The sequence below is a fragment of the Condylura cristata genome, unplaced genomic scaffold, assembly GCF_000260355.1.
Source record: "Condylura cristata isolate star-nosed mole 26May11 unplaced genomic scaffold, ConCri1.0 scaffold00033, whole genome shotgun sequence".
NCBI classification, from domain to species: domain Eukaryota; kingdom Metazoa; phylum Chordata; class Mammalia; order Eulipotyphla; family Talpidae; genus Condylura; species Condylura cristata.
Window position 1 is genome coordinate 9,083,836 of NW_004567134.1, and position 27,960 is coordinate 9,111,795.

General features: G+C 46.0%; 1 protein-coding gene across 2 annotated transcripts; it reads right to left on the reverse strand.

Moving 5' to 3' along the window:
• Positions 1-243: 243 nt before the first annotated feature.
• OXNAD1 (oxidoreductase NAD-binding domain containing 1) lies at positions 244-27,960 on the reverse strand. Of its 2 annotated transcripts, none has more exons than XM_012732156.1 (8): positions 27,944-27,960; positions 23,666-23,792; positions 23,341-23,404; positions 13,357-13,463; positions 8,207-8,348; positions 2,281-2,523; positions 1,430-1,538; positions 244-793 (listed from the first exon to the last, which is right to left on the reverse strand). In XM_012732156.1, exons 2-8 carry the CDS (start codon positions 23,782-23,784, stop codon positions 639-641), a joined length of 939 nt encoding a protein of 312 aa, XP_012587610.1. In that variant the 5' UTR covers positions 23,785-23,792; positions 27,944-27,960; the 3' UTR covers positions 244-638. The 2 variants fall into 2 exon arrangements, with proteins under 2 accessions (XP_012587610.1, XP_004692350.1); XM_004692293.2 differs by lacking the exon at positions 27,944-27,960 and adding an exon at positions 27,622-27,928.

Genomic DNA, 27,960 nt, shown 5'->3' on the forward strand with positions numbered 1-27,960 from the left:
AACACGCAACACTGAGACAGGCGGCCCGGACACAGGACACAGAAAGAGTGTCATGAGAAGAAGTGAACATTCATCAGGATATGCACTTTTAGTCACTAACATGTCAGTTCCCTATAGCCGTTTTCCTAACAAACTTCTTTTTCCGAACCCAACTTTGAAGGTTTGAAGAAGCAAGGCTGCAGGACACGGTAAAAGTTGCCAAAACATAAAATAGAATTTTTAAAGGTTTTGTGTTCTAAATGATGTTTATTGAACGTGAGAGATACAGGTTACTGTCAAATAATTTAAAAAGTCTCCATTTCATACGCAAAATCACATTTTCATCTCATTAAATGTAAGTGTATGTCATCTTTTTCCTTAATGGAAAAGAGAATTTGTATTGACCAATTCAAGGCACATCAGGAGATAATTAGTGATCAAAGAAAGCTAATGTAGTAAAAAATAGTTTCACTAATGATGTCTTTGGAAAAAATTGAGTATTCAGGTCTGTCAGCTGGTTTTCCTTTTCTCCTCCAAGCTGGTCACTTAGTGCAGTCTTAGTGAGACTGAACACAGGTAAGGTCCCCTGGGCATGGGTCAGATAACACTGGTGTCCAGCATGGGCCTCAAATCTGGCTCTTTCTACCTGTGCCATCTCCCTACCACCACTTCTCAAAGCAGATATGCTCTTTGGGAACATGGCTGTTTTCTAGTTGCTTGGAGAAAAAGTCTGTCATCGGAGGTGGACCACAGATATAGAACAAAGTCTCTTTTGAAATATGATCTCTTATCTCCTTCTCCGTGATTCTTCCTTCTACCAAAAAGAAAAAAGAATAAACATCAAATTAAGTCAGACAGACATGTTTGTATTGAAATGAGGAAGGACTGACTGCAACTCAGTGGCAGTGTTAACTTTCGGTAACTGGAGCTTGGTGAATCTTGCCATTTACGTGGCTCCTGTTAGCATCTGGAGGCAGATTCAAGCAGAGAGGGCATCTAGAAGTTTCTTAAACTTAGCGTTAGCAGAAATAGAGACTGATCACAATGCACGCCTCAGACAGGGCCAGCTAGCTTAGTGATGTTTGCTAGAGATTCAAAGGTACCTTCAGCAAAGAAAATAAACAGTTTTGTGAAAAATCCTTCGAAGCAGGGGAAACCATTAATGGCAAATGGAATCGATTCAGTCAAAGCCAGGATATAAATTCTTAGTATGCATACTATAGTGATGACGCAAATGTGGAAAATAAATTATTAATAGGGGCAGTAAGAAACCTGTACATAATAAGTAAATCCAACTCAATCTCTCCTCCTCTTTCCATGATGAATCATCTCTCCATTCCCCAGGGAGTTGGAATTCCCAACTCCCAACAATAAAACATCGACCGGCTCACCCCACTGGCAAGTCCCCCAAATACCTTGGAGGAGACAGTCAACAGATCTTCAGACTCACCAGTGATGTATGGCTTGAGTTCCGCGCTGATTTGTGTAGTCTGTTTTGTGACATGCAAACTGCATGCAATCTTCTCAGGAAATTCATTTACTAAATCGAGGATATTTTTCTGGAATGTCAAACATATTTGGTCACACTACAATTTTAAAAAAAAGAATCAAAACAGATGTGCACCACCACCGACCGGACTCAACTCCCATTCTGCACACGTCTGCCGCTCCCGCTCAGCACTCAGAGGGATATTGTTCGCAGCCTAGCAGGCCAGAGCGTTCAGAGCACAGAGGGCTATTTGCTTTAATTGAAATCTGAATATGCTAACAAGCATATTACTAACTCTCCGGGAGTTTTTTTTCTTCCTTTTTCTCGCCTATTGGCAATTAGGCAGCAGTTTCACTGACCACAGTTGTGTCTTTTAACTGTTTCTGTTCTTTTGTTCATCTCTGCAGCTGCACACCCACCAGAGTGAAAGCCTCTCCCTCGAAGGACTGAGTTTCAACAGATGTGACGGGAGTTTCAGTGACCCAGCTGGGTCCAAACTGCCAAGAATCACCTACTCTTGGAACACAAAACCCTCCCTCGCCCCCCGGCTCTTGACTCTTTAGGGAATCTTGGGGTGGTCGTGGCTCTGTTCATTCATCTCTGGAATCAAGCCCCCTCCCCACTCACTGATTGCATGATCCCAGGTAAGATATGTTGGCTAATTCTTACTTGAACATGATTACGCCTTGGCAGGCCTTTTATTGGGACCAAATGCGGAGAAGACAGGACTGAGAGACGAAAGTTCTCCAGACAGCGACTACCATTCCACAGGGCTGCTCAGGGCGACCCTAGAACACACCTTCCGCCCGTACCTGAAACAGGAGCTCGCTGGTGTTCTTGGCACTATAGAACAGCTGCACCGCTCCCATCTCACAGCCGCTTCCTTTGTCCAGCCACTGTCGGTGCAGGTCTGCCGAGTGCCGGAGGATGGAAAGCAGCGGGTTAATCCCGACTCCTCCTGCAATCAACACCAGGTTTCTAGCGGCTTCTGCGGGCTCAGGGTCAAAGTAGAACTCTCCACCCACTCTCACGGCAACTTCGGAGCCAAGTGTACACTGAGGCAGGAAAGAAGCCATCTTAGTGCGGATGGTGCAGGCCCACTCCAGCAGGCCTGACAATCCACCTCCCGCACCGCTGTCGGTATCCACCGCTGCTGCAACAGCTTGCTCTCGGTTTTCTCAGGGCCCTGGGAATTGCTCCCTCTTGTCCATCACAGAGGCCATTTGCCAGTGCGCCCCTGTGTCCCCACAACACAGCCACTGGGGTGTGGAGAAAAGCAGGCTGGCTTCAGTACTTCTGCCGTTTGCTAACTTCTCAGGTGATGCCTGGGCTGTGGAGCATGCCAAGAGACTCAGGGACACTTCTCAAGTGTGGGTTTCCTTTCCTGAGTGGCTTGGGCTCTGATCAAAGCCCAGGAGCTGACAGACAGGAGGGGGCAACTGTCACTAGCGGGGGCTGCCCTGGGCTGGGCAGGGCGGAGGGGAATGGGACTGCGGACCTGTTCAGTACAGCCTGATGGGGTACGGGGTTGGGGGGGGCACCCACAGCAGCAAGAACAGGCAGCCAGAGGCTTCCCACTAGGGGGTACATCCCAGTTACACCCCACCCAGGCAAAGAACTACTAGCTGCTGAAGGCACTGGTTCCCCTGGGGCAACACTGTCCCTGCGGGGGTGTTTTGGAGATGGGTGGTGACATGTTATTGTCACAGGAATTGAGGGAACCCAATTGGCACTGAAAAGGCAGGTGGCATTCTTAGGAGCTGGCTCAGCTCCTACCAAGCTGATGGTAAAATGGGCAGGAACTCTGTGAGCCAGTTTCTGCGTGAAGCTTGACATCAGCCACCGGGGATGGCACGCCACACAGAACTCAGGAGGGCAAGTCGGGGTATGATGCAGACTGGGGTCAGCAGCGCCCCCGTTCCCTGCAATGCACAGGACAGCCCTGCGCTGACTTCTGAAATGACCCAGGGGCCATCGCACAGGTGGAAAAAGCTTTGTAATGTCACAAGATTCATTTCACAAAAGACTCACAGGCCTCTCTGCATGGATCTATACTCTCTGGATTTTCCAGAATGCCAGCACTATGCAGACTGTATTTTACTGTATTCAGGAGGTCTCCAAGCATGTCCGCTGTTCTGCAAAACCACCTCCCAGTTGCTAACATGCCTAAAACTTGTATCATCTGCATCTTAAGCGTTTTCATGGCAATCCCAAGCTGAGGAACAGTTATCTGATTATTTCATGTGTCAAAATACACAGACTTTGGTCAGGAGTCACTTTATTTCTCCTTTGTACGGCACTTAGAGAATTATGTTATCTTCAAAATATTTTTGTGTTGATGACACTAACTGTAGGACAATTCTAGAAAGGAAGCCCTGGCTCTGTTAAAGTTGAGAAAGTGGTGAGAACCTCTAGTTTGGAGAAAACTACTGATACAGAAGTCAAAAGCTGGGTTTAACCCCAGCCTCTGTCCCATCCACTCAGACCCTTAACTTCTCCTTTTCTCTGCTGCTGCATCTGGAAAATATGTAACTGCACAGCCCCGCCCACCTTACAGGGCTGACGCCTGGGGAGGCCAGAGGGACTTCCCGCTCGCATCAGCCTCTACGTGAGTGGGCATGTTGGCTGTTGAGGCTGTAGTGTCAGAAAAAGCACCTGCACAGGCTTCCTTTGTCCCGTGACTAACAGAAAATAGGAATAAAGACATTTCTGTTAAGAGCGTAAGTTTGTTCGATTACATGTTCCCAACATAAATTAACTAAATGAACTCCCTTCTAAGAAGAGCGTACTGTGTGCTTTCTGAAGACCAAACTCAGCAACCGACCTCGGCACCTTGCATGGCAGGTAAGCATTAAGGACTTTCTGACATGAATTTAATTCTGAAGAGTTAATCATAGAGAAAATCTAAGGAAAATGAAAATTATCTGAATTCACCCACTGGGCCCTTTTTGATAAAGAACTTGTAAGTGGATGGAAATCCTTTCTCTGAAGGAAAAGAAAAAGTGTGAACTTAACTACTTCAAATATACAGGAGATCTGTGCATGATGGATGGTAAGTGGGTTTTCATTTTGAACAAAAGAAATTAGCAGCCAGGGAGCATTCTGTTAGGAATAAGTAAAATCGAGGCACCATGACACAGGCTACTTTGAAATGCTCCTTCCTTTCAAGTCTCGAAAAGAGAATCTAAGACACCAGGGGTTCCGCCAGAGGATGACAATGGCTTTCATCCTGTGTCTCCCCTACCCCTTGCTGGCCTGGAACTTCTGTCTCCAGAAAAGTCTAGAGGAAAAGAGACAGAGAAATGAAAGGGAAGTTATTTCCTCCAGCAGTCAGCTTCAGCAACTTGGTAATGACATCAAACCCAGCCTTTGGGTGATTGCTTTTAGAAAGCAGAGCATCTCCAACCCCAAAGTTGGCAAGAAAATGGGCCCCAGGGAAAGATAATACACAAAAAGCCTGTGGTCGTCTCCTTAGTGACAAAATAATTTTCAGTAGACTTATCTTCTAATCTGCTAGCATCTGGAAGGAATCAAAAGTCACTTTTGTCTTTTGTTGGTCAATAGAAACGACCGGTGTGGTGTGAACACAGGCCTCACAGGCCTTACCATATGCCGTGGAAGCGAGTCAAGGACATTACTTTCAATTATACTGAAATGTATCTCATTTGGGGAAAGATTTTCCACCTTTCCCCTGCAGCTGGAGCTCGGTACCCTTTGCCCTGCCAGGAGCTCCAGCCAAAGCAGATAAAATAAAGGAAGACGTTTATGGCACTTCATCTCCTGTCCCAACGGAGAAGCCTGCTGCCACCCACACTCACGTGCCTCCACTGTCCATGCTAATAGCTTAATAAGACCAGTCCTCGGGAGGAAAACAGCCACCTGAGGACAGTTCCAAGAAAAATCTGACTTCCTAAAGGCCGCTTGCAACTCCCACTGGGCAGAGGGAAGAGGCGCGACTATTAGGACGTGCATTCAAGAAACGCAGTTGGAGGTTTTCTACCACTCAAGTGTAAGTTCCTTCATTAAAATGCCAATGAGGCATGACACCGAGCGGGGAGTCCTGGACCAGGACCAGGTCAGGGCGCGTGGGGGCTGACAAGTGAGGGGCTCGGGGCACGAGGAGCAGCGTGCTAAGCTCACTTGAAGTCTGAGGACACGAAGACCACTGGCCGGTCCCATCCCTGTGGCATCTTTCAGAGACTCAGGGCACAGTCTAGAGACAGTGATGGGTGGAAAACCCAGAGAGAATGCAAAAAGGAACGGGGTGGCTGAAGCCTCACCCAATGAGGGACTGAGAAGGTCAGGGGGTGAGCATTTGCAATGGAGATGGGAAGGCGCACCTGGAAGCTGCTCTGCACACAGCTTGACATGCAAACCACCAGGAGAATCTGTGTGTGTCCTTCATGCTCCGTCGACTTCAGGTTTTTTGGAATCATCTTATTGAGAAAACTTTCTTCCCTTTTGGTGTGCAGTTTATGAATTTTATGTAGATCTGTGCAGCCACAGCTAAAGATGCACACAGTCCCATTGCATTTAGATGTAGAATCTATTTTAAGTTGATTTTGAATAGAATGTGTGAATTTTTTTTTCTTTTGGCATAGGTATGTACAGTTGTTCTGGCACTATCTGTTAAAAAGATTGTCCTTTTTTCGTTGATTTTCTTTAGCTTCTTTGTCAAAAATCACATGACCATGGGTGTGTGTGTATCTCAGAGCTCTTTATTCCGTCCCATTGATTTGTGTGTCTACCTTCCCTCCCGGCACACTGTTTTGATTATGACAGCTTGATTGGAAACTGAATTGACTGATTCCTCAACTTTATTCTTTTTCAAAATGATCCTAGATTTTTAACTTCTTCTGCCTCTCCATATAAACATTAGAGTTGGATTATTTAGATCTACAAAAAGTCCTGCTGTATTTTGTCTGCTGTTAGTATATCCAGACAATCAGTTTCAGAGAACTGACTTCTCTGTTGCGTCTTCTCATCTATAGACATAGTATAGCTCATGTCTTCTTTGATTCCTTCATGCAACTGCGTGAATAGGAATTTTTTTTTTTTTGATCAGCTTGTTTTCAGGAAGGTCCTACACTGTGTGATGAGCCAAGAGAGTGTCCCAAACCAACATTCACAACACAAAAGTGTACTTCAGCCACTACAAGGACATACGGCTTCTCTGGGTGAGCTGACGTTCTGCATGCCCTGTCTCCCAACCAAACCCAAGTGCATCTTGCTGGAACCTTTAACTCCTCCTTTTTTCCACATTCCTGTGCAGACCGTGGTTACGCTAAGAACTCAGCTAAGCTACTCCACGGTGTTGCGGCCTTGAAATGTCATTTGTTGGAAAGCAGACTGTGGGGTCTCTACTGCCGCTAGCTCTGATGCGAACTCACTGCCTCATCCACAGCCTGCAGAGCCACAAGGCAACAGCCATTCCAGAAGAGATTTCCCAGTGGCCCTTGCCATTGCCAGTTCCCTGACTCCAAAGTCTTTCTCTTTTGGGACCCTTAGGTAAGACCCCCACAGAGCCTACCAAAACCCTGCTCTTTTTGGCTTGACAAGTCTCAGGCACCCCCAAGCACTCCTCCCAAGGAGCCTTATACAAGCATATACCCCATGTGCTGGTCTCTGCCTACACCTGCCTTGACCTCCTCAGATGGACCCGTGAGTAAAATCCTCCACCTGAATTTGCTCTAGGGTCCCTTCACCACACCCCACTGGGCTCTCTTAACAAATGCTGGTTTTACAAAGTCACAAGAAGCCATCAGTTTCTGCCTCTACTCCACGCCCTCCGTGTTCTTGTGAGCAATCTCTGACTGTTGGTCTCTGTCCTCTCCTTAGTCCCGCGGCTCCTACACAAACATAATAGCCTCCTGTAAAACAGAATGTTTCTAAGCTGTGCTGAAAATAAAGTTTTCTGTTCTCCTTTTCTGATCATTTCCAGGAAAAGAGGAGGGGAAAGCTCTCTGTGAAGTCAGATTTGTGTGGGTACGTTCCCTTTTTAGTAAAGGGGACAAGAAATGACTGGGGTGAGATGGAGGCTTTTGGAAAAAACAGACAGCATGTTTCTAGAAGTGAAGATGGCAGCAAGGAGACATGAGTCAAAACCTGAGGAAACAAGTAACTGATCTGCTCCGAGTTCATTCCACGTTATCAGAGTTCCAGCAGGCAAGGAACAGCGTATGTAGGACTGTGTTTAGCCTGGGGGTAAAGCGTGAGTTATTAGCAGCAAATGTGGGTTCCCTCTCAGATCCTGTGCAAAGAGCTCTCCAGAGACTGACATGGCACCGCGGAGTTAGCAGTGCTCGGCTCCAGCCCAGCACTATCTAATCAAGAGATCACATCCCCTCCAAAGGAGAGATAGTTTAATTCTCTTTATTTAAGATGGTTAGGACAAGACCATCTGCTTTAAAGATGTGCCATTTACATGACATAAAGAGTGAGTTTCAAAAACTTACATATGGAATAAAATGTCTAATCCTAAAGTGGTATTAACACAAGTATAGTTTAGTGACCCAGAAGATATTCCCAGATCCCAGAAGATCTTTGGACCATCATCCTTCATGCAGCAAAAGGATTCTGCTTCTTTGCCCTTTCTGGAGTCTGCATTTGGGATACGGGGGTGCTCTGCCATCACACGCGCCCTTTCCTCTCAAGCCCTGAGGTAAGTGTGCCAAACACTTTTTGTGGTGCAGGGCAGAGAGGCCCAGATTCCCAAGTTCAAACTGGCAGTTCACGCACCTGATTGTGAATCCAGAGAGATGGAGGGTGGTTCGCGTATTTCACCGCCAGCTCTATCATTCTCTCTTGCTCCAACAGTCTCGGGCTGGAGCATATTGAGAATCCACCAACCACAGAGACTCCTGGGATGAAGAAATCAATCCTGCAAGGTGGATAATTATTGTTGAAGTAATTTAAAAAGTGGACAAGATAAGCAAAACAGACATACTTTTAGCATGACTAAGAAAAGGCAAAATGACTGATGTCAAAAATGAAAGGAGGCAACATCACCAGGCTTACAAGCATGAAAAAGACGATACTATTATGAAAAACTGCAGGACCAAACCTTACAATGCTGATGTGAAATGGGCATATTCCTAGAAAGATACAAGCTGTCAAATGGAACTTAAGAAGAAACGGAAAATATGAACCAGCCCATACCAAGTAAATGAAGTGAAAAGTCATTTTAAAGCTTCCCACAAAAAAGCATGATAGGTGTAAAATCACCACTGGTAAATGCTACAATTTAAAAAGAATTAATACTAATCCTTCACAAGCTCTAACTCATTCTAGAAGGCCAGTTACACCCTGATAAAGCTATCGCAAGAAAAGAAACTATCAATATCCCTTGTGACCATAGATTAAAAAAAAAAAACACCCAAGGAACAAAAGGTCGGTTTAGCATCTGACAATCAATCAATGACATAGACCGTATAGTAGAACAAAGGACCAAATCCACACGATCATCTCAATAGACACTGAAAAGGCATTGGATAAAATTTAACAGCTTTTTATAATAGATCTGGAAAAGCTGGAACCCTTCTACATTGCCAGTGGGATTATAAAATCCACTTTGGAAAACAGTTAGGTGGTGACTTAAAATGTTCAATGGTTACCATATGACCAATGATCTTTCTCCTAAGTAGAAACCCAAGAGAAATGAAAATATCTGTCCAATTGAAGATCTGCACGCAAGTGTTCAGAGCACCGTACAGAGACTGAAAGAGACTGAAAGCGGGAGCAGTTTAACTCTGCACCAGCTGATGCTGTAAACAAAACACAGTGTGTCCGTGCGATGGAACGGCACACCGACACCCCACTGATGAAATCCACACAGATGAATGCTGAAGTTACATGCCATTGGAAGAAGAATTTATTAGACATTCTCATCCCCATGTCTAGAAAACTCATGCATCCATCTAGATGTTTCTCAGCCATCTAAAGACGAAAAGTATCACTCTCATGCCTTGTTTTCCTATCATGCAAAGCACACAGTGTTCTGTTAGTTTGACTATGACATGAAGAGATGTTTTCTTCTGATCTTTGACCTTAAGTATCCGGTCAGTGTTTATAGTCAAAAAACAAGTCTGGCCTAGAAGTACTCCATTTCTGGTCTCTATATTCACTTGATTCTTATCCATAAATATTTTACTTTCCCTTTCATTTCAGACCATGGACAATATTTATCAACACGGGAGCTATATACGATTTAGAAAGGAGGTATACAGCATCTCCCTTGATGCCATGTTTAAAAAAACACAGCGAAGATCTATCTACACTTGAGGCTCCATCTCCTGAACTATACCGCCCTCTACTGCTTGATGTTGATAAAGATTGTTCTCCAAGGTGAGTGAAAGGGGATTTCTCTTCTCTAGTAACTTGGGAAGGCTGCCGCCACCTTTGGAAAAAGAACTCCGTTCAGTGCTATAGAAGAATTTGAATGGCGTAGAAACCTCCTCTGAAGGGAATTAAGAAAATAAACATGATACATATCTAGTAAAACATCCAAGAATTAAATTTTAAACACGTACACCTTTAAAAAGGTGGATCAGCACTGCTAGAGTCAGGAATTGAGGCCCTACTGCACCCCAGGACTACCTGCAGAACTGAGAGGCTCAAGTCTGCAGGGGAGCACACATCTCCTTACGCTGTAGTCCCACAGGCAGCCCAGTGCCCAGGGAAGCAGCCCCATACCAGCACGCAGCGGGCACACTAACAGGGTGTGCCTGTCTTTGCCAGGACACCCCAACACCCTACAGTACTTGCGGCCCCCACTCTTCCTCGTGCCAATACTACCGAGAACACCGAGGACGGCCCATGGGAACTCTGTGATGGGGACCATGCGCGGCACTGACACCTGTCAGGAAGGAGATGCACTTCCTTAGCCTAGATTTCTTCTTCCCACCGACATACGTGATCCTGGTTGTAACAGGAAAACATTAATAAAGCCGGAGTAGGTGGAGGGCAGGGAGGAGAGGAGAGGGCGGCACTCATCAATTCTCCTGAGCATGAAGAATTCAGAAAAAGTTCACACGAGTCTGAAGATCACATGGCATCCACCAGACCAGCGGTGGAGGAGGGCAGTATGACGGGCCGGGACACCGCCCGCCATGGTGGCCCCGCAGGAGAGCAGGAGGCCGACCTGTCGCGCTCACCCTCTCCTCCAATCTGTTTCTTCCTAATGTTCTCTTGGCAGGGCCCAGAGTCACTTTCAAGCATAAAATCTTAAGTGATCTTGGATTAAGTTGTATTATGCAAAGCCACACTTCTCCCCACAAGACCTCTGGCTTCCTGTCAGGTGGCGCCCTGGGCTCAGCCCAGGGTGAAGCCAGTGCCGACTGCGGCCCCTCAGGTAGTAGAGTCACGCTGTCACCCCTCCTACTGGCCTGCTGCGCTACCAACCTGCGACTTCACTACAGGGTATAGGGCATCCCGCCGAGGAACTCAACTGGAATGTGGCCCTGGGCCTCACCAGCCCAGATGCTCTAAATGACTACGTGAAACACTGGCAGTAACAAAAACGGAAAACAAGAGACTAAAGCCAATCCTCAGAAGTCGTGCTGAACACAGGACACAGCCCAGGACAGAGGCCTATTGCTCCTCCCTGTGCAGAGCCATGGAATAGACACCGAGAAGAGCAAGGAAAATGCCCACAGTGCAGTGTTAGCAGGAAGTGGGGCGAGCTGGGGAGCAGGTCTCCTGGGCACCACGCGGGCTTCAGGACTACAGGTGGCATTCTCCACCCCTGAGAGGGTGTGTGGCAATTTGCCAATTTTCCTACCCCCAGGGAGCAGGAATTCTGCGAAGGCCAAAAGCAGGATCACAAGAAGCCCGGTAATAAGGGGAGCCGGGTGCACCAGTGAGAGGCGCTCAGGTGAGACATGGCTCTCAAAGCTTTCTTCTTTGGCCTCTCTCTCCAGACTAGACTCCTGACCTCCTGGAAGTAATCTCACGGACAGGACCAGCCTCCACAGGGAACCTGGCCAGAACACAGTGAGCTCGGGAGAGCCTGAGGCCTCTCTGGTCTATGCAGTGTCCACTGAGTGCCTAAGTCCGAAGCTCGGAGCATTCGTGCATCTATTTAGAGGCCTGGAGCCTCCCCCTCAGAGTGTGGCAGGGCAGAGGAGGCCACTGGCCTAGAGCTCACAGATGTTCTCAGTCTCTGCCGAGAACAGCAGGCCTGCCCATGCTCAAGAGCAGCGCTCCACTCTGAGCAAACGGCACAGCAGTCACACTCCACGCTCCCTCCTTCCCTATCCTTGTCCTTTCCCCAAAGGGCCATGAGGAGGAGACCCAAGAGATCTGAGAGAGCTATGGTGCAAGCCAGCTAGCAGTAACACCAACGGAGCTAAGGGCCACCCCATAAGCCCGAAGTCAAATGTCGACAGGCACTCACTGTGTGTTGGGGTGAAGCGGTGGCCTTCAAAAGGGGGAGGGTGCAGGTGCCAGGAACCCACATGTGGCAAGGAGAGGGCCACCCTATACCACCCGAGATGACCACCCCCAAGCTTGCCCCACAAGCAGGAGACAGGCTTGTGGGAAAACCAGCAGGAACATGAGCGAGGTCACGGCTGACACAGCGTCTCCACCCGCCAGAGGCGGTCTCTGTCTACCGCTGGGACGCGGGGGTCCTTTTCTTTTCAGGCACAACACAGGAGCAGCTTTATGAACCAAACGCACAGGCTTCTTGTACTCAGTACATGGGGTCGGCGCCAGGGCCCCAGTTGAAGGTGCAAAGGGAGCGCTGTGCACAGGGTACAAACACTCCCGCAGACGGGAAATGCAGAAGAATAGACTGAGACAATCAAAGTTCCCACTTAACAATTGAACGACCGCTTAACTATCTGTGCAGGGTAAAAATGTGGCCCACCCCCTGAAAACAGCCCAAATGCATTTAATATGTATCACTGAACATGTGCAAAGATTGCAGTAAATTGCTTCACCAACGCAAATTATTGCAATCAGCATCTTGTTTTCTAGTTCTAAATTCAAAGGCAAACTATTAACACAAGACTGCTAACTCTTGCTATTATCACACTTGCTATTATCACACATCCTCCTTCTAACAAAACCACATTTCCAGATGGACTGCCAAAATTAGTCAAGTGACTCCTAAGAAACACTACCGAGACTGACATGCCAGAAATTCATTTAGAAATGAATGCTTTATTCAAATAAAGGAAACATACACCCAAACACACCTTTCCTAGGGAAATACGGGCAGTCTTCTTTACAATTCCACTTGGGCTGCTGCTGGGCAAGGCTGTGTGCAGGCACAGCGGGGCTCACCGAGGCCACAGAGCCCGGGGGGGGGGGTTTCCAAAGAGGGGTGCGGGCTGGGGAGCCTGCAGTGAGATCAGCGAGTATTTAAACTCAGCCCTGACCAGGTAAGCGTGATGCACGAATTCAGCTGAGGGTGGTCAGCTCTGTGACGTCAGCTGCTATTCCTCTTTTCAGACTGTTGTTTATTGACTGGATTTGACACACATGCAGATTTTTAAGAAGTCAATCAGTTCCAGCAACACATGACTCAAGCAGATTAGATTTTTGTGGTGCATTCTATTAGCGACCATTCCTGCAGAACATACTCATCAGCGCTGTCTCGTGCACCCTCCAGAACTAGCTGCTTTCCTTGAATGTGAAAACTCCAGGCGGGGATGTTCATATGACTCAGGGGTCACTAGCTCAAACAGAGAGGTAGGTTCGGAGGCCAGCAAAGGATTCAGATTCTCCCCGCCAGAAAAGGCTCACCCAGAGTAGAGATGGTCTAGACATGCTACCCTCAGGAGCCGCGGCTGGCCACAGAAATCCTTTCCCGTAGGAAAAACAAGCCCTTCTAGCGGACAGCCCCTTCCTGAACACACACAGCTCAGGAAAGAAAAACCACTCACCACTGGCCGGCTTTAAAAGAAAATTCTCTGTCAGCAATCAGCAGGCGGAGTCTCTTCACAGATGGGGACTCATGGGCAATTCCACACACCTTAGCGGCTGCCACCACCTAGAGCCGGAAGAGGGATGTGGCTCAATCAGGTTACTGTGCCCACGATGCCAGGAACAAAGTGAGATGTCTGGAATCTAAGGCTTTTTGGAATCTTCTAAAGCTAGGGCTTCTGAAATGTTCAAGCAAAGCACACTTTGCTTGAAACTTCTGCCTACCACTAAGTGAACGCATTTTGTCACCTAATTTTTGAGACTTCTGATTTTTCTAATTTTGAGACATCTAATTTTTCAGACTATCTTAATTTTCCTCTGCAGACAAAAACCACCTCTTAGCAAGTGTTTATTTGATGAGCACTCTGGGAAGTGCTTGGGGGCACATCAACCTCCTGTCTGTCCCCCCTACTCCCCCAAAACTGAGACTCCCCAGAGCCCACACTTGTTCTGAGTCTGCAGAGTCCTTGCTAAACTAATTTCAGAAACTAAAAGTCAGAAACTAGGAACTTTGGGGAGCAGTTTCACAGAGTAATCACACATCTGTTGACTCTAGTAACAGAAAACAAATTAGAATTGTAACTCGTTTTAGTATATTTAATACTTATTTTTATTTGATTTCTTTTCCTTCGTTCACCTTCCCTTCTTCCTTGTCCCTTTCCCTCCCCTTCCCTGTTAACCTCAGAGCCCTCGCAGTGTTAATGTCCATCAGTTTTTTTTTTACTACCAAATTTTCTGTCATGTCCAGTCCAGTAATGTCCAGTAATGTCAATGTCCAGTATTTGTCACTCTAGTTTGCTTTATTACACACGATTCCCTCAAACACCTTCCATTTTGTGGAAAATGGCTGCATTTCATCTTCCTTGCAGCTGAGTAGTAACTCCCAGCGTGGCTACCCCAGAACTTCTTGATCCAGGTGCTACAGATGGACATTTGGGCCACTCCATGTCCGGCTTTCGGGAAGCGAGCTGCATCGTGACAGCATGTTTCCTAATCTTTGCTCACTCATTTTGTTATATTTTACAAACTACAAAGCCCCAACCTTAAACAGCAACTAACAGCCCTTCCTTCCACACAGCCTGAAGAGCACTGTTCTCATGATGTATCTGATATCTAGAAAACCCTGAGGAGGTCTGATTTAGGCAGCCTTCGGTTAAGTGCCACCCAGCACTGCTCACGTTCAAAACGCCTCTACTTTACTTCGTTCTTCGCACCTCAGGTTCCTCTTCCTCCCTAAACTTGGGACACTTCTTCACCAAGGGGTGAAAGGAACATGACTCCTTACCTGCTACTCCATTTAACTCCACTTCAGATAGCAAATCAAAATCACACCAAGTGACCAAGCCAGTCATTCTCTTTGGGGGAGTGGGGTGGTAGCTTCCTGGCTCCCAAAAGACTGTGGGGGAATCTCTGAAGGCCAGTGAGCTCCCACACTACCACAGCTCACACAGCCCTTTCCTCCAATAGGACCGGTCCAACCCAACTGCAGGAGGCAATTCTTAACAAGCCACTGGGAAGTTCTCGTGAAGAACGTGGTCTCCTGAAACTGTCTCCTGAAATTGGCCGCCTCTTTCTCTGGCAAAATCCCTGGCCTCTCCTTCTGTATATTTTTGCCAAGCCTTCCTTCCTTCCAAGGGGGTGACTCTCCACTGCGTCTCTCTCTCTCTGTGCCTTCGATGCTAGTCCTGCTGATCGACTCTGAAGCCCTGCCTCGTCAGCACCCCCCGCCCTTTCATGCTCCACTTTCCTCTCTCTAGGTCTGTTTCTTTGGACATGTCTGATAGCATCTGCCCAGATGAGCAACCAAGACCAAAACAGAAGGAGCCGCATAACATGGCTGTTCATAGCTTGAAAGTGAGGTGACCTGTTTTAATCCTGGTTCCAGCACTAACTACCAGCTGTGTGACTCTGGTCTGAGGACTGCGTTCCCTCAGCTGCAGGAGGAAAACACCTCCACCCAGAGAATTGTGGGGAGGATTAGGGAACACATGCAAAGCACTCACAACACTGCTGGCCCAAGGTAAGTACTCATTCTCAGCTGTTTGACTGCAGCAGTGATAACGATTAGCATGTATTGTTCTAGCATCTACCAGCTTCATGGTTTATTATTGCATAAGCCACTGCTCCAGTGCTGCCACGCTGACCTCAGGAACAGCCCCCGCCCCCAAGGGGTCTATTCTCATGGGGACAACAGGGCTGTCCACCTTGGTGGCCACGTCCCATGGCCTATAGAGACATGGAAGAGCCAGACTTGGGATTATGCCACTGACGGGTCTGGCCTTTCACCCTGGCTCTACTGTCGCGTCTCTTCCTTCCCAAGTCTTCCCCTCGGCCCGACGCGCTCCATAACCACAGGTAACTGGCTTTCACTGGCAACGTCTCCTTCCAAGGTTGGCTGGTGTCTTCCTTAACAACCAAACTCAATGCCCAGTCTCAATTCTCACCCTCCCTGATCTCTCTGAATTTGAAGCTTTTGCTTCTTTTCTACCCTGAAGCATTCTCCTTGCCTGGGAGAGCTGACGCTGAACTCCACACTCCCTGACCTGGCCTCCTTCTCCTTCACTGTTCCTCCTTCCCAATTCCTCAATGGGAAAGCTCTTTGAAGCATATTTTATTATATATATATATATATATATATATATATATATATATTTAAAGATTTATTTATGCATACAGAACTGGGGTACAGGGCAGAGGTGCAGGGGCAGCGAGAAGATTCACCAGAGACAGAGTGGGGAGCAGAACAGGCAGAACAATGAAGTACACTGCTGAGGGGAGCAATGGGCAAGACAAGAGAGGTGGGTCAGCTCCCCGGTTGGGGATCAAACTTGCACTGAAGTGGCTGCAGTTAGCTTTGAAGTGCTGCACTTTAATCTGTTGCACCACCAGGGAAGGTCCTGAAGCCTGTTTTAAATGGTTATACTCCTCTCCTACCTCTAGGCTGGGCCTTGAGCATTCCCAAAGACCCTAGCCCACCTCCCTCACTCATCAGTATTTCCCTGCCAATCACAGGCTCACAGTTACACTCCTGTGAGGAACAGTAGTCAATGTCTAAGGCGCATCTGGTGCAAGTATAACTGGGTGCTGGTTAAATGTTTTATGTGCATTAATTCATTCAGTTGATATGAGTAACCACATTACACCCCAAGAATGGTGTAATCTTCCATTCTGCACAGGAGGAAACTGAAAGGTTCAGTCACTTGCTCAAGATCACTCAGGAGTGGCTGAGTCAGGGTTCAAACCCGGGTCTGCTTGGCACTGATCACATGGTGGTCCTGGCCCAGTGGGAAACTGGTTTATGTTACAGCAGACACACCATGTACATGCCTCCCGCAAATACTTCTAGAATATTCCTGACATTTCTTTCAATTCCCTAGGTCAAGCCAGACCCAATACACTGTAAGTTTCAATAAGTTTGCAGAATGAGTAAAAAATTTAACAAAACTGTTAAAATTTATTTCCAGAACAAAGGTTAGAAGTTCAGAAACCTTTTGGTTTTTCACAGAGACAGGTGATAACAAAAAATACTACAAAGGCCCTCCTTGGTAGCACAGCGGGTTAAAGCACAGCACTAAGAAGCTAAAGCCACTTCAGCATGAGTTCGAACCCCGCCAGCCCCGGAGGTGACCACATGGCGTGGCAGACCTCTCCTGACCCGCCCGCTGCTCCCCTCAGCAGTGTACTTCCTCAGTCGGCCTGTTCTGCTCCCCACTCTGTCTCTGGTGAATTCTCTCACTGCCCCAGTGATTCTGGCCTGTACCGCAGTTCTGTATGCATAAATAAAATATATCTTTAAAAAATACTACAGAACTTTGGGATTAATTTTAAAACTGTGGGCGAGGTCAAGAAAGGCAGGATTTCTTCAGCAGAACAGAAACCTTGCTTTGCCTCATTTTATGGTTTAAATATCTCATTACAAAGACAAGTAATAACTATCAGAGGACTCACCATTACATCATTACTTTCATTTTTCACGGTTTACAAATAAAACGTTTATTTGATAAGCATTCATTATTTTCTTTCAATATAATAATTCTGTAAAAACATCAAGAGCTAGATTATCTCATTTATAACAGTTTAAGTGACATCGGTCAGATTGTCTAATGAAACTAAGTACATATAAGCTTTAAAAAACAAGGCAAAATTTGTCTGATGGGCAGTGTTTGTTGGTTAACACAGAAAGGGGGGCAAGAGCAAACAGAATTCCAACTGAAGCATGAGACTGCTCCCCAATTAAATGCTAGATAGACAGAAATCCCCAATCACTTGCTGAAGCCCAAACGCAAGATTAGTGAAGGGAAAGATGTCATATTTTCAATTGTAAACATTTCATTAGGAGGAAAGTTTTTCATGTCAGCTGGACAGTCTTTATGGCCAATTATGTTCCCGAAGCTTTACGCCTATTGATATTAACACAAACAGTACTGTGTACTGGTATGCATAAAATATGTTATGTATTTACACACACATGCATACATACATACACCTCTTGCTACTAGTCCTGATAACACGGCAACGTTGCCAGAATGAAGAAACACAGTATAATGACCCTGCAGAATTAGCGGTTTGCAAAGCACTCACCACTTCAGTTTATTTAATACCAATAATGTACACCACACAAAGATCTCTAGCAAAGTGGATTAAAAACATGAGCAACATCTTTTTGAAGGCTGCATCTTTGCTTTATTCCGAAGTTAGTTTCGCATAATTAAGATCCGTCATCATGGCCCTTGTTATATGCCATTCTTTCTTTACTTTTATTGAATAAGCAGAACATGCTGGAGAAACTATGTTTTACATCTGTACTTGCTCTCATACTTAATGGATCAAAAGATCTCCCAACTGAAACCTCAACTAGCCATGTCCTAAGTTAAAACACATGGCAGGAAATGAAGTTTTCCATAAAATAACATTTAGAGTCTTCTACTGTTCAATAAAATAACAATATGCTTGGCAACTTTTACTAGCTCACATTTTTAATGCTTTGATGGAGTCAGCATCTAAGAGGAAATTCCATCATTCTGATTTTAAAAGCTGCTTTTCTGTGGGATATTTTGATATTACTTCTGCAAAAGTTTCTATTCAGGAAACAGGTCTTTCTGTGGGAAACCTGGCTGGCTGTCTCTGCTCACTCCCATCTATTCACTTGCTGGCTTACAATTTAAACAAAGCTAGGGTGAGAGATGACTTGAAACAAAACTAGAGTTAGAGCAGAGAATTTCAGCGTTGAGGGACAATCTAGTCATTGTCAAGAACAGCATGTTACTTCACACACAGGGACTCCCAGAGACACCAGAGCCATTTAAATTGTGGCAGACACCAACCTGCTGAGTAGGGATTTGACTAAATGAAACTGGTTTTACTGAAGTGATTTAGTGACAGGAAGGGCCACAAAACTCTGTCAACTATAAAATTTTACTTCTCGGTGGCCTATCCCATCAAGTCTACATCCAGGCAAGGAAGGCCCACCTACGCTGAATCTCCTCTTTGCCCTTTCCCATCTTTACTTCAGGAAGCATTTTCTCCCACCCATCAGCCTTTTCTCTCCCTCTGGAGGGAACACAGGTGAGTTCTTGGCTATCCCGTCTCACGTTAGAACATCAGCCGCAAACACCTATATATAGTGCTCACCATGCATTACTTTACATACATTATCTCAGTCAATCTTCACAACGACCCTCGAAGGCAGGTGTTTCGTGAGAAAACTGAGGCCCCACCGCTTCTAAGTGGCAAAGCGGTGATTTGATTCCCGACACCTGCCCTCTGTGCTTTGCAGCTTCTCAAATCAACACACGAAACAAGCCTTTCCCTTAACCCACCTATCATCACCCCTTTCTCTACTCATATTCATGTAAAGTTAGTCCCTGAGTTGTATGTGGTCCTCGTCTGCTTTCTGGCCTTCTATTCTCCCCCAGCTATAGCAGGGTGCCAAAGCCGGTCTGGTCACCCACCACCTCTTTCTAAAGACCCAGTGATAGCTTCTCGGCAGAATTCCGCACCCTGGCCACTCTCTTCTAACTCAGGTCTTCAACACCCTGCTGCCCCCTGCTCACTCCCTGCCCCTCATCTCTGCTGAACACCCTCTCGCCCCACCTTCTGCTGAACCTCTAAATATTGACTCATCCCAGAGTTCAGGCCTGGCTTCTCTTCCCTTACTCTCTGTATTGCTCTTCAACCTACTGGCCACCTCTCAGGTGATAAAAGCAGTAACGATCTCTCTATATGCCTTAAACTTTTTCTTTCCAGCAGTAAAATCCAAATGTGTATATCCAACTGCCTTTACCCAATATTTCACACTTAACACAGAACTCTTTCAGTTCTCCTGTTTCTTCCTATGCATTTTTTGGGGAAGATTTCAAGTGTACACAAAAGTAGTAAAAATAACATAATGAATTCTCATGTACCCATGACCCCAGGTTCAATAGCTGATTTAAGTTGGCAAAACTCACAGCCAACTTGTTTCACCTGTGATTCCAAGTTCTTCCCACCCTCACACCTCAATTTACTCCAAAACTGAGTTCTTACTCTCGTCCTCCAAACTTGTTCTTCCCCACCTTAGCCAATACATACTACCATCCAAATCCACCAAATTATTCAAACCCCAAAAGGAGGGGGCTGGTCCCTGCAGGAGCCAATCACGTGACTAGGGGTGTGGCAATATCAACCCATTCCCCGGAATTTCAGGAAGAGGGACGCAGGTTGAATCAACCGCCAGTTGATAACCAAGCACGCCTGTGACGGAGCGCCTCTAACAACCCATGGGACGGTTCCAAGAGCTTCCAGCTTGGGGAACGCATGGAGATTCAAGGAGATTGGGGTGCTCGGTGAGTAGGGGAGCTCCAAGCCTCTCTCCCAGCCATCCCCTGTGTGTCTCTACCATGTGGCTTATCCTCAGCTGTGCCCTTCTATAGTATACCAGTGACCTAGTAAGATGTTTTCTCTGAATCCTGTAGGCTGCAAACTTAGGGGACTCAGGCGGAGGGTCTTGAGAACTCCAGAATTATAGCTGGTTGGTCAGAAGCACATGTTGACAAGGGGACTAGAGACTGGCAGCTGGAGATGGGGAGGCTGAGAGTCTTGGGTGTCAGCTTGAGCCCTTACTGTGGCATCTGATGCTCTCAGGGTAGACTGTGTCCAAACTGAGTAGAATTGTAGGAAACCCAGCCAGTGTTGGAGGACTGCTTGATGATATGGGAAGTCCCGTACACACACACGAAGTCACACACACACACACGAAGTGGCTACAGATCCCTTAAGGTAACAAGACATAAGGCATCTGTAAGACAACACATAGACTTCTACAAGAAGCAAACTAGCACAGCTGAAAAAGAGTTAGTGGCTTCTCCAAGACCAATGAGGTGCATAAAATCAGTTTCTCCTGACAGGAGCCCCTTCTAGACTGAAGGCAAGGACCTTACCTATCATATTTAATACTAGAATCTCAGGACCTACAGTGCCTGGCATTATTTCCAAGCGAATGGCTGAGAATTAGTAATTGGAAATTTTTTTTCACTGGCAAGTTTTCCCACGAAACTGCTGACTAGAGTCCGTTTCACTCAGGGCCAACTCTCTGCAGAGGTCAAGCAGTGACCTCACCAATGAAGTCATCTAAGCCTTGCTTGAACAATCCTTCCTGCATTACAATATTTCTACTCTTATCTCCTTGACATTTCTAAGCCAGACTGCTTATTCTTCGATCCTTAAGAAAAACATGTGAACTTGAGCACAGTCAAATGTCATTCAATTCAGAGCTATTTCTGGCGTGGGCAGGACCCTCTTCCCCCCACAAGCTGGTTATATTTATTTCAGAAAAGAGGCATTAACATCAAAATACAGACATTCAGCAAATTCTGTGGAGGAAACACCCCAACAGGGAGAGGACATTTTTGGGCTGGGAATGTTCTGTTTTTCACCCACTCCAGGAGGGGCAACAGGAATGACAGCTTTCCTCTGGCCCTGAAGGGCCATGAGCTAACCCCCAGGCTCAGCCTCTTTTGTACAGAGCAGAAGACTTGCTACCTTTCGGCTGCCTCTCACACCTGAACTGAAGGACAAATGAGAAGTGGGGAGCTCTGTAAAATATACTTGTGGTCACATTAAAGGCAAGAATGGTGGAGGAGCAGGAGGAGATGGTGTGTTCAGTCATGGCCCAACCTGCGGTGCTGTTCATTCTGACAAGTTGAGCGGCTGCTCCATGGTGAGGAAGGGTTGGGGTGAACCTCTGATGATCTTACACCACTAGGGTAGCCTCAGCTATCACTTAGTTTTATCTCCCCACTCCCAGATGTTGTTCCTTTTGGCAAAGAGCAGAAATGAGAAACAGGAAAAGAGTCAGAGTTGGAAATTTTTCTGCCTGGGCAACCCTGTGATAGAATTACCCCTGTAACTTTGACTCCTAGGGCATTAAATGATCAACTCTCCATCATTAACACTATTAGAAGGACTATTACTATTACTATTACTATTACTATTCTGTGTAGTGTGCTTAAACTTGGCTCAGAATAACCCCCCAAATTCCCACTGCATTTGTCCCGGGCAATTCTAGAATGACTCTTCTGACTCGGAGGATGGCAACGCTGGCCCACACACCCCATCTAGGTGCTTTGGTAAATCACATGTTATTGGACCCAGTGGTACTGACTTGTTTACGTGCTGTCTGTGGCTGTCTTCACATGTCACAAAGGTAGAGCCGTGTATCTGGAACTAAGAGAGTGAGGCCCAGCGAGCCTACAACGTTTACAATCTGACCCTTCCCAGAATTACCAAACCCTGCTATAAATCTACTTAGATCAAATACAACAGGAGAGTGTTAAAGAAACCACTCTTTCTTCAAAACAACAGTTTCACTCTTTAAAAAGAAATCCTAACAAAGCTCCCACAGAACTAGAAGTTTTGTATATTGAACAAAAATAAAAAGCATTTTTAGAATGTCACCAGTGAGAAAGGCACATTAACCACACACCCTAAATGTATTATGCTGAACTAATTTTCCAGTCTTCCCTCCCAAAAAAACCTAAAGTACTGGCTTAAAGTTGACTCCAACAGACTACCCCAATCCCAAAGTGATTTTCTGACAATACTTTCAAGCTATTACAGAAACAGCTTGAATAGGAGTCAAACAATATTCTTTTGCAAGAAAGTGTACCCTGCTTATATTATAATAAAAATTAAACGAATGTACAACACAATTTCTGACCATGTTTACAGAAATCTATGATCCTTCCTTGCATGAAATACATAGCATTTTTTCTTACTGTTAGTTTAAATACACTTACAACACTAAAGCTAAATATGTCTGAATAAGAAAAAGTCAAGAGGGAAATTAAATGTTCAATGTTTTTAAATGAAAATAGGGTTACTCAGGTAGTGTGTAAGGATCCCTTGATTTCCCAGCCCTGACCCCCTCTCCCACCTCTGAGTGGCAGATTAGTTTTCTATAGTCTGAATGTGGTGGGGAAACTCTGCACCTAGGACAGGAAAAAGAGCTTTCGCTTCTCAGAGGTGAGAGTTTTCTCCTTGAGTAAATAGTTATTCTGAGGTAGGGAGAAGAACATGACACTCGGTGCTGACTGAGAAAGAAAACGTAAGTGACTCGAGCGTGCTCCGTTCAAGAGCCCCGACAGCCAGCCTTCAACGGGACAGCCAGCCTTCAACAGTAGGCCTGTGAACAAGGGCCCTTAGGTGCTGCCTCTTCCCTTCAGAGATTCATCCTTTTATTCCAAGTCTGAAGGGTAAAATCTGAGTACTCCCCTGCCATCTCTCCAAGCCTATTCAGAAAAACTCTGAGGGGAAACAACGAACTTTCCATGGCGGCCTTTCAAGGGGCCAAGCTGCTCAGCTAGTGCCTCTTCCACAGGCCGGGCCCAGCCAGCGCAGGCCAGTCCCCGTCCCAGCCGAGTGGACTGTACAGCCAGAACTTGCCGCCGCCGCCCACAAGTACGAACCTCCTGTCGAACAACACTGGCGGTTCTCTCCAAGTGGTCGGTTATCCTTTTGGATTTCATCATGCTTTAATAGAAAGTAAAATGAGGTTACCAAGGATTCTCTTCCCGCCCTGTAATTCAACAACCTTCCCCTCAGGGGCTGGCTGCTCGCAATACAATGTGGATCCCAGCAAAATGCCACCCCCTAACTAGAGTTTGGGGAGCAGCCGATGGCACGAAGCGCCACGTCAGGTAATGTGCTCAGAAGGTGATGTGCCCCTTGCTCCATCAGCGAGTCACTTCTCTGCAAAGCGACCTCCAATGACACTGCTGGCCAACGACTCACCTGGTTAGAGAAAGGGGGCGCCGGGCGCAGTGTGTCATGCTCAGCCAAGTGGCCTGTGTGCAGACCGTGCAAACGGAGCCTCTCCACAGCCAGGGAATCACGACGGCTGCACCAGCCATGGCACTTCCTGGGGAAACATAAAAAGGGGAGTAAAAATATCTCCAGGAAAAGTTGCACATATGGACTCAGTCGACATCTGGCAAATGTGGAGTCAGATGTAAGCACACTTAACGTGGATACTCTTCCAACAATAAATTTATTAAAATTAACTTGTTCAGGGCCTGCCAAAGAAGTCAGAAAAAAATAATATTCCCATGATCTTTTCTTTCTTTCTTTTTTAAATATATATTTTTAAGATTTATTTATGCATACAGAACTTGGGGTACAGGCCAGAGGTACCGGGGCGGTGAGAGGATTCACCACAGGCAGATGGACGAAGTACAATGCTGAGGGGAGCAGCAGGCAAGTCAGGAGAGATCTGCAGTGCCATGTGGGTCACCTCGGGGGCGAAGCGTCTAGCTTGCAGTGCTGTGCTCTAACCTGTTGGGCCACCAGGGAGGGCCCTAAACTTTTATTTCTTAAGATAATAAGGAAGGAGTGATATAGAACATGTTTAAAGGTGGCCATTTGGGGCAGAGAAATATTAGAAATTGGCAGAGTGATAGGAAATGGTAAGAATCAATACTTTCTCAATAGATGCATTATTTTTAGAATTTGAAGTATCCAGGAAATCTTTGAGTCCTGTTTTGTTTTTTAACTTTTATCCAAGTAAAACATACACAGGATCACTATGGTTAAAGGCCTTAGTTGCTAGTTTTCTCTCCAGTAAATGGAAAAAGCATAAGGGCCCTTTCACCTCATGTGAGACTACTAAATGTTTCTCTCCTTTCAATGTGCTAAGCCAGCAATGGTGCATTGATCATTGAAAGAAAGTGCAACTTACTTTAGGGTCCATGAGATTTTAGTGTATGGCGGGTGGACTGACTGACACGCTACTTTGTCCTGGTATTACACCAAGACTTGGGAGCTATCCCCATTGGGACATGAGCATCCACACATAGAAAGTCTCACAAAGTTCCTGCAATGGCAGAGACGACGTGTAAGAAGATAGTTGGGGAACCATAACAGTTGCAAGTGTCTCAGCGGCAGAAGAGAAGCCTTGTTAGAACATTACCACCTCCAGCGAGCCAACCAGCAACGATTCACTTTCCATCAAGTCTTCCTCCTGTTTCCACTTTGGATTGTTATACCCACTGCATCTGTTTTCATCTTTCTTACCCTGTCTTTAACTCCTGCTACTCAGGACCCACCCCTGAAACACTAGAGGGAAAACTGAAATGATACAATCGCGTATCATTCATTGAAGGCCAGGTGCTGGATAAAATTCCGTCAAAATAAAGAAATGCTATTCTCCTCAATATTTTAGGCAACTAAAATATTGCTAAAATAACTTGTTCTCGAAGAAGACACATCTTTTAGTAATTATGATGCTAAATGGTCTATTGCTCGACTGAACTGGAAAATAATTTTTTTTAATTTTTAAAAGCTGTTCTCTGTAAAATTCTAGAATTTCTGAACAGTAACTGTGAGCAACAGTGACACCTACTGGTAGGAAAAGGGTATTTTCATCAAAGTATGTTCATATCTTCGAAGGTACTAAGGTATTAAAACACACACACACACAAACACACACACACACAACCAGCAACTCCAACTAAAAAAAAAAAATGGTTTCACATATTTAATGTAAGTTTGAGTAACTACAGTGTTAAGTAATTTCTAAATCCACACAGAAAAAAATATTCCATCAGTTTGTGTCCTCACAGGACTAACCTCTCCAAAAAATAAATAGTATTTTTGAAATATAAAAATTCTGAGTGCAAAATGATAGTTACATCCATTTAAGTAGTAAAGCACATGTCACTGCAAATAACAGATTAAGACTTAAGATGAACTGCTCTGGCTTCTGTTCAGTCACACACAATTTATTTGCAGTGACAGAGGAGACAGGTACTTTGTGGCCCAGAAGCAGACCCAAGGCCCCCACCATCATGACGCTTTCGTTACAGTGTGGTGTACAGACACCAGTCCACAGAGAATGGAAAGGGACACAGATTTCAACTCATAAGTGTGACAGGGAGGTAAGGCGGATGGAGTGGGGGAGGACTATCAGGAAAGTCCTCTCTCAAGAGACATCATAGCTAGGCCTGGGGAGGAAAAGCAGTCAAGCACACGTTAAGGACAGATTTCGGGCCAAAGTCCGGTCACAGAACAGGCCAGTTTGTGCAGGAACTGCAGCCAGCGTGAGTGGAGAGGGCTGAGTGATCAGCGGTGCTGTAGAACAACCGACATGTGGTGTGGTGAGGACACAGATATAACAGCCAACATGTGGTGTGGTGAGGGCACAGATATAACAGCCAACATGTGGTGTGGTGAGGGCACAGATATATGGGCGATGGAAGTAACTGAAGGGTTTGAATAAATTTACTTTTATTTTTCTTCATAAGGAACAAGAGTTTTTCATTTGTTCACTTCTTGATGTGCAGTACTCCTCAGAGGCACCATTGGTCTGAGACTCTTAGCCATCATCCTTAACTACCACCAAACTATAAGCAATGACTTTAACCAGTTTCCCCTCCCTGTCAATTTCACAGAGGCCCACCCATTCACTAGTTTTTTTGGTTATCATCCTTAACTGATTCGGTTCAGCACAGAGGCCTCCACTGATCTGGTATACATAGGCTCATCAGTGTCAGATGCAAGCACTCCAAAAGGCTTGGTGCTATCTGAGGCTTTGGCAGCTTCATGGACTCCTTGCTAGGCCAGCAAGGATGAGGGTAGTTTTTAGCACCCCCGGTAAAGTATAGTAAGGTCCATTGCATCTCCAGCAGTGATGCCATCTCAGCCATGACAGTGGGTTCTTGGTGAAGCCAGATCTGGAAAGCATCCAATCAGTAATCCTAATGTGCGTTCTTAAAGGGCTGCTGATGCTGTTATGTGAAAAACGGATCATCAAGGGGCAAAAACTGAAGCAGGAAGCGTAGTTAGGAGGTTCCAGTCTGAGATTAGAGTAGGGTAACAGCCAGAGACAACAGAAGTAGAGGAACATGGGATACATTTTGGAATTAGTGCTCTATGACTGACAGATCAGATGAGGAATGAGAGGTAAGTTAAAATCCAAGAACATCTCACTGAGTATTAATGCACTGAAGCAAAGTAAACTCCAGGAACTATCATGTCATGTGTTCTTAGAACCCTACGTCCTGTGGGCAAAGCAAAGGGCCACTTGTTTTCACATTTGGTAAGGAAACCTAATGATAAACTAGTTATTAGAGCACTTCACATAGAATCGGTAGAAATGGGCTCAGATCTGTCTCCATCTTGCTTTCTGATCTTGCATCAGTCACCTCCTACCAATTTTAATGGGAACAGTAGAGTTACACCCCATCAAGTCAGCTTGTATCACAGGAGGCATTGGCACTGCACACAGAACAAACCACCTTTTATTTGCACTTCACTTCAAGGTATACAGAAGCCCCATGACAATAACTCTACCTGCTGACATCCTTCCTTTCACACAGAAAAAAACGGTGGTTCGTGTAAATATTAAATTGTTTCTGGGTTTTGGGGTCAGACCGGCTCTTCATTTCCTACGTGATCTTGACCTAGTCACCCAACTCTCTGTATCTCCATTTGACGGTTAACAAAGTGGAATAACATCTAAACTCCTGGGAGTAATGGGAGAATTACACTTAGTGTAATATATGCACACGGCAAGCTCCCAACAACAAAAGGTGCTGCTGCTGCTATCAATACACGGCTGTATCCAATAATGCTGTAAGCCTGGCAACTACGAGAAACTAAGACGCAATCTCTGGTCCCAGGTTATGGTCCTTTCAGCAACACAAATTATACATTTAAAGATAATCCGGGGTAAGGAAGAAGAGGAGAGGTACCTGAAGAGCCAAGTGCGGCCAGGAATTATAGGCTAAGCGTCGCCCTGAGCTCAAAGTCATGCGGTGAATCAAAATTCCCAGGGAGCTTTCATTCGTCAGTGGGGAGGCAGGGAATGAGTTCGAGGTGACTGAACGGCTCCCCGCCGCCGCACCTGAAGCTAAGCAGAGTCCCTTTTTTCGCAGGCGCGGAGGGCTGGGTTGATGCTACCTAAGCCCACGCGGTCTCCAGCCAGGTCTGACTAAGGTCCCGTACCCACCGCTGCTTTAAAAGCCCCCGCGCCGCGGCAGCGATCCCCTATCTAACAAACCCGGCAAAACTCACCGCCGGCGCTCGAGAGC

Excerpts from the sequence above, each read along its gene's own strand:
- OXNAD1 (XM_012732156.1), bottom strand. The coding sequence starts at position 23,784 with ATGGCTGGTGCAGCCGTCGTGATTCCCTGGCTGTGGAGAGGCTCCGTT. Across the intron at positions 23,405-23,665 it reads CGCCCCCTTTCTCTAACCAG|CATGATGAAATCCAAAAGGA; the intron begins GTGAGTCGTTGG and ends TTTCTATTAAAG. Across the intron at positions 1,539-2,280 it reads CCAGCGAGCTCCTGTTTCAG|AAAAATATCCTCGATTTAGT; the intron begins GTACGGGCGGAA and ends TTGACATTCCAG.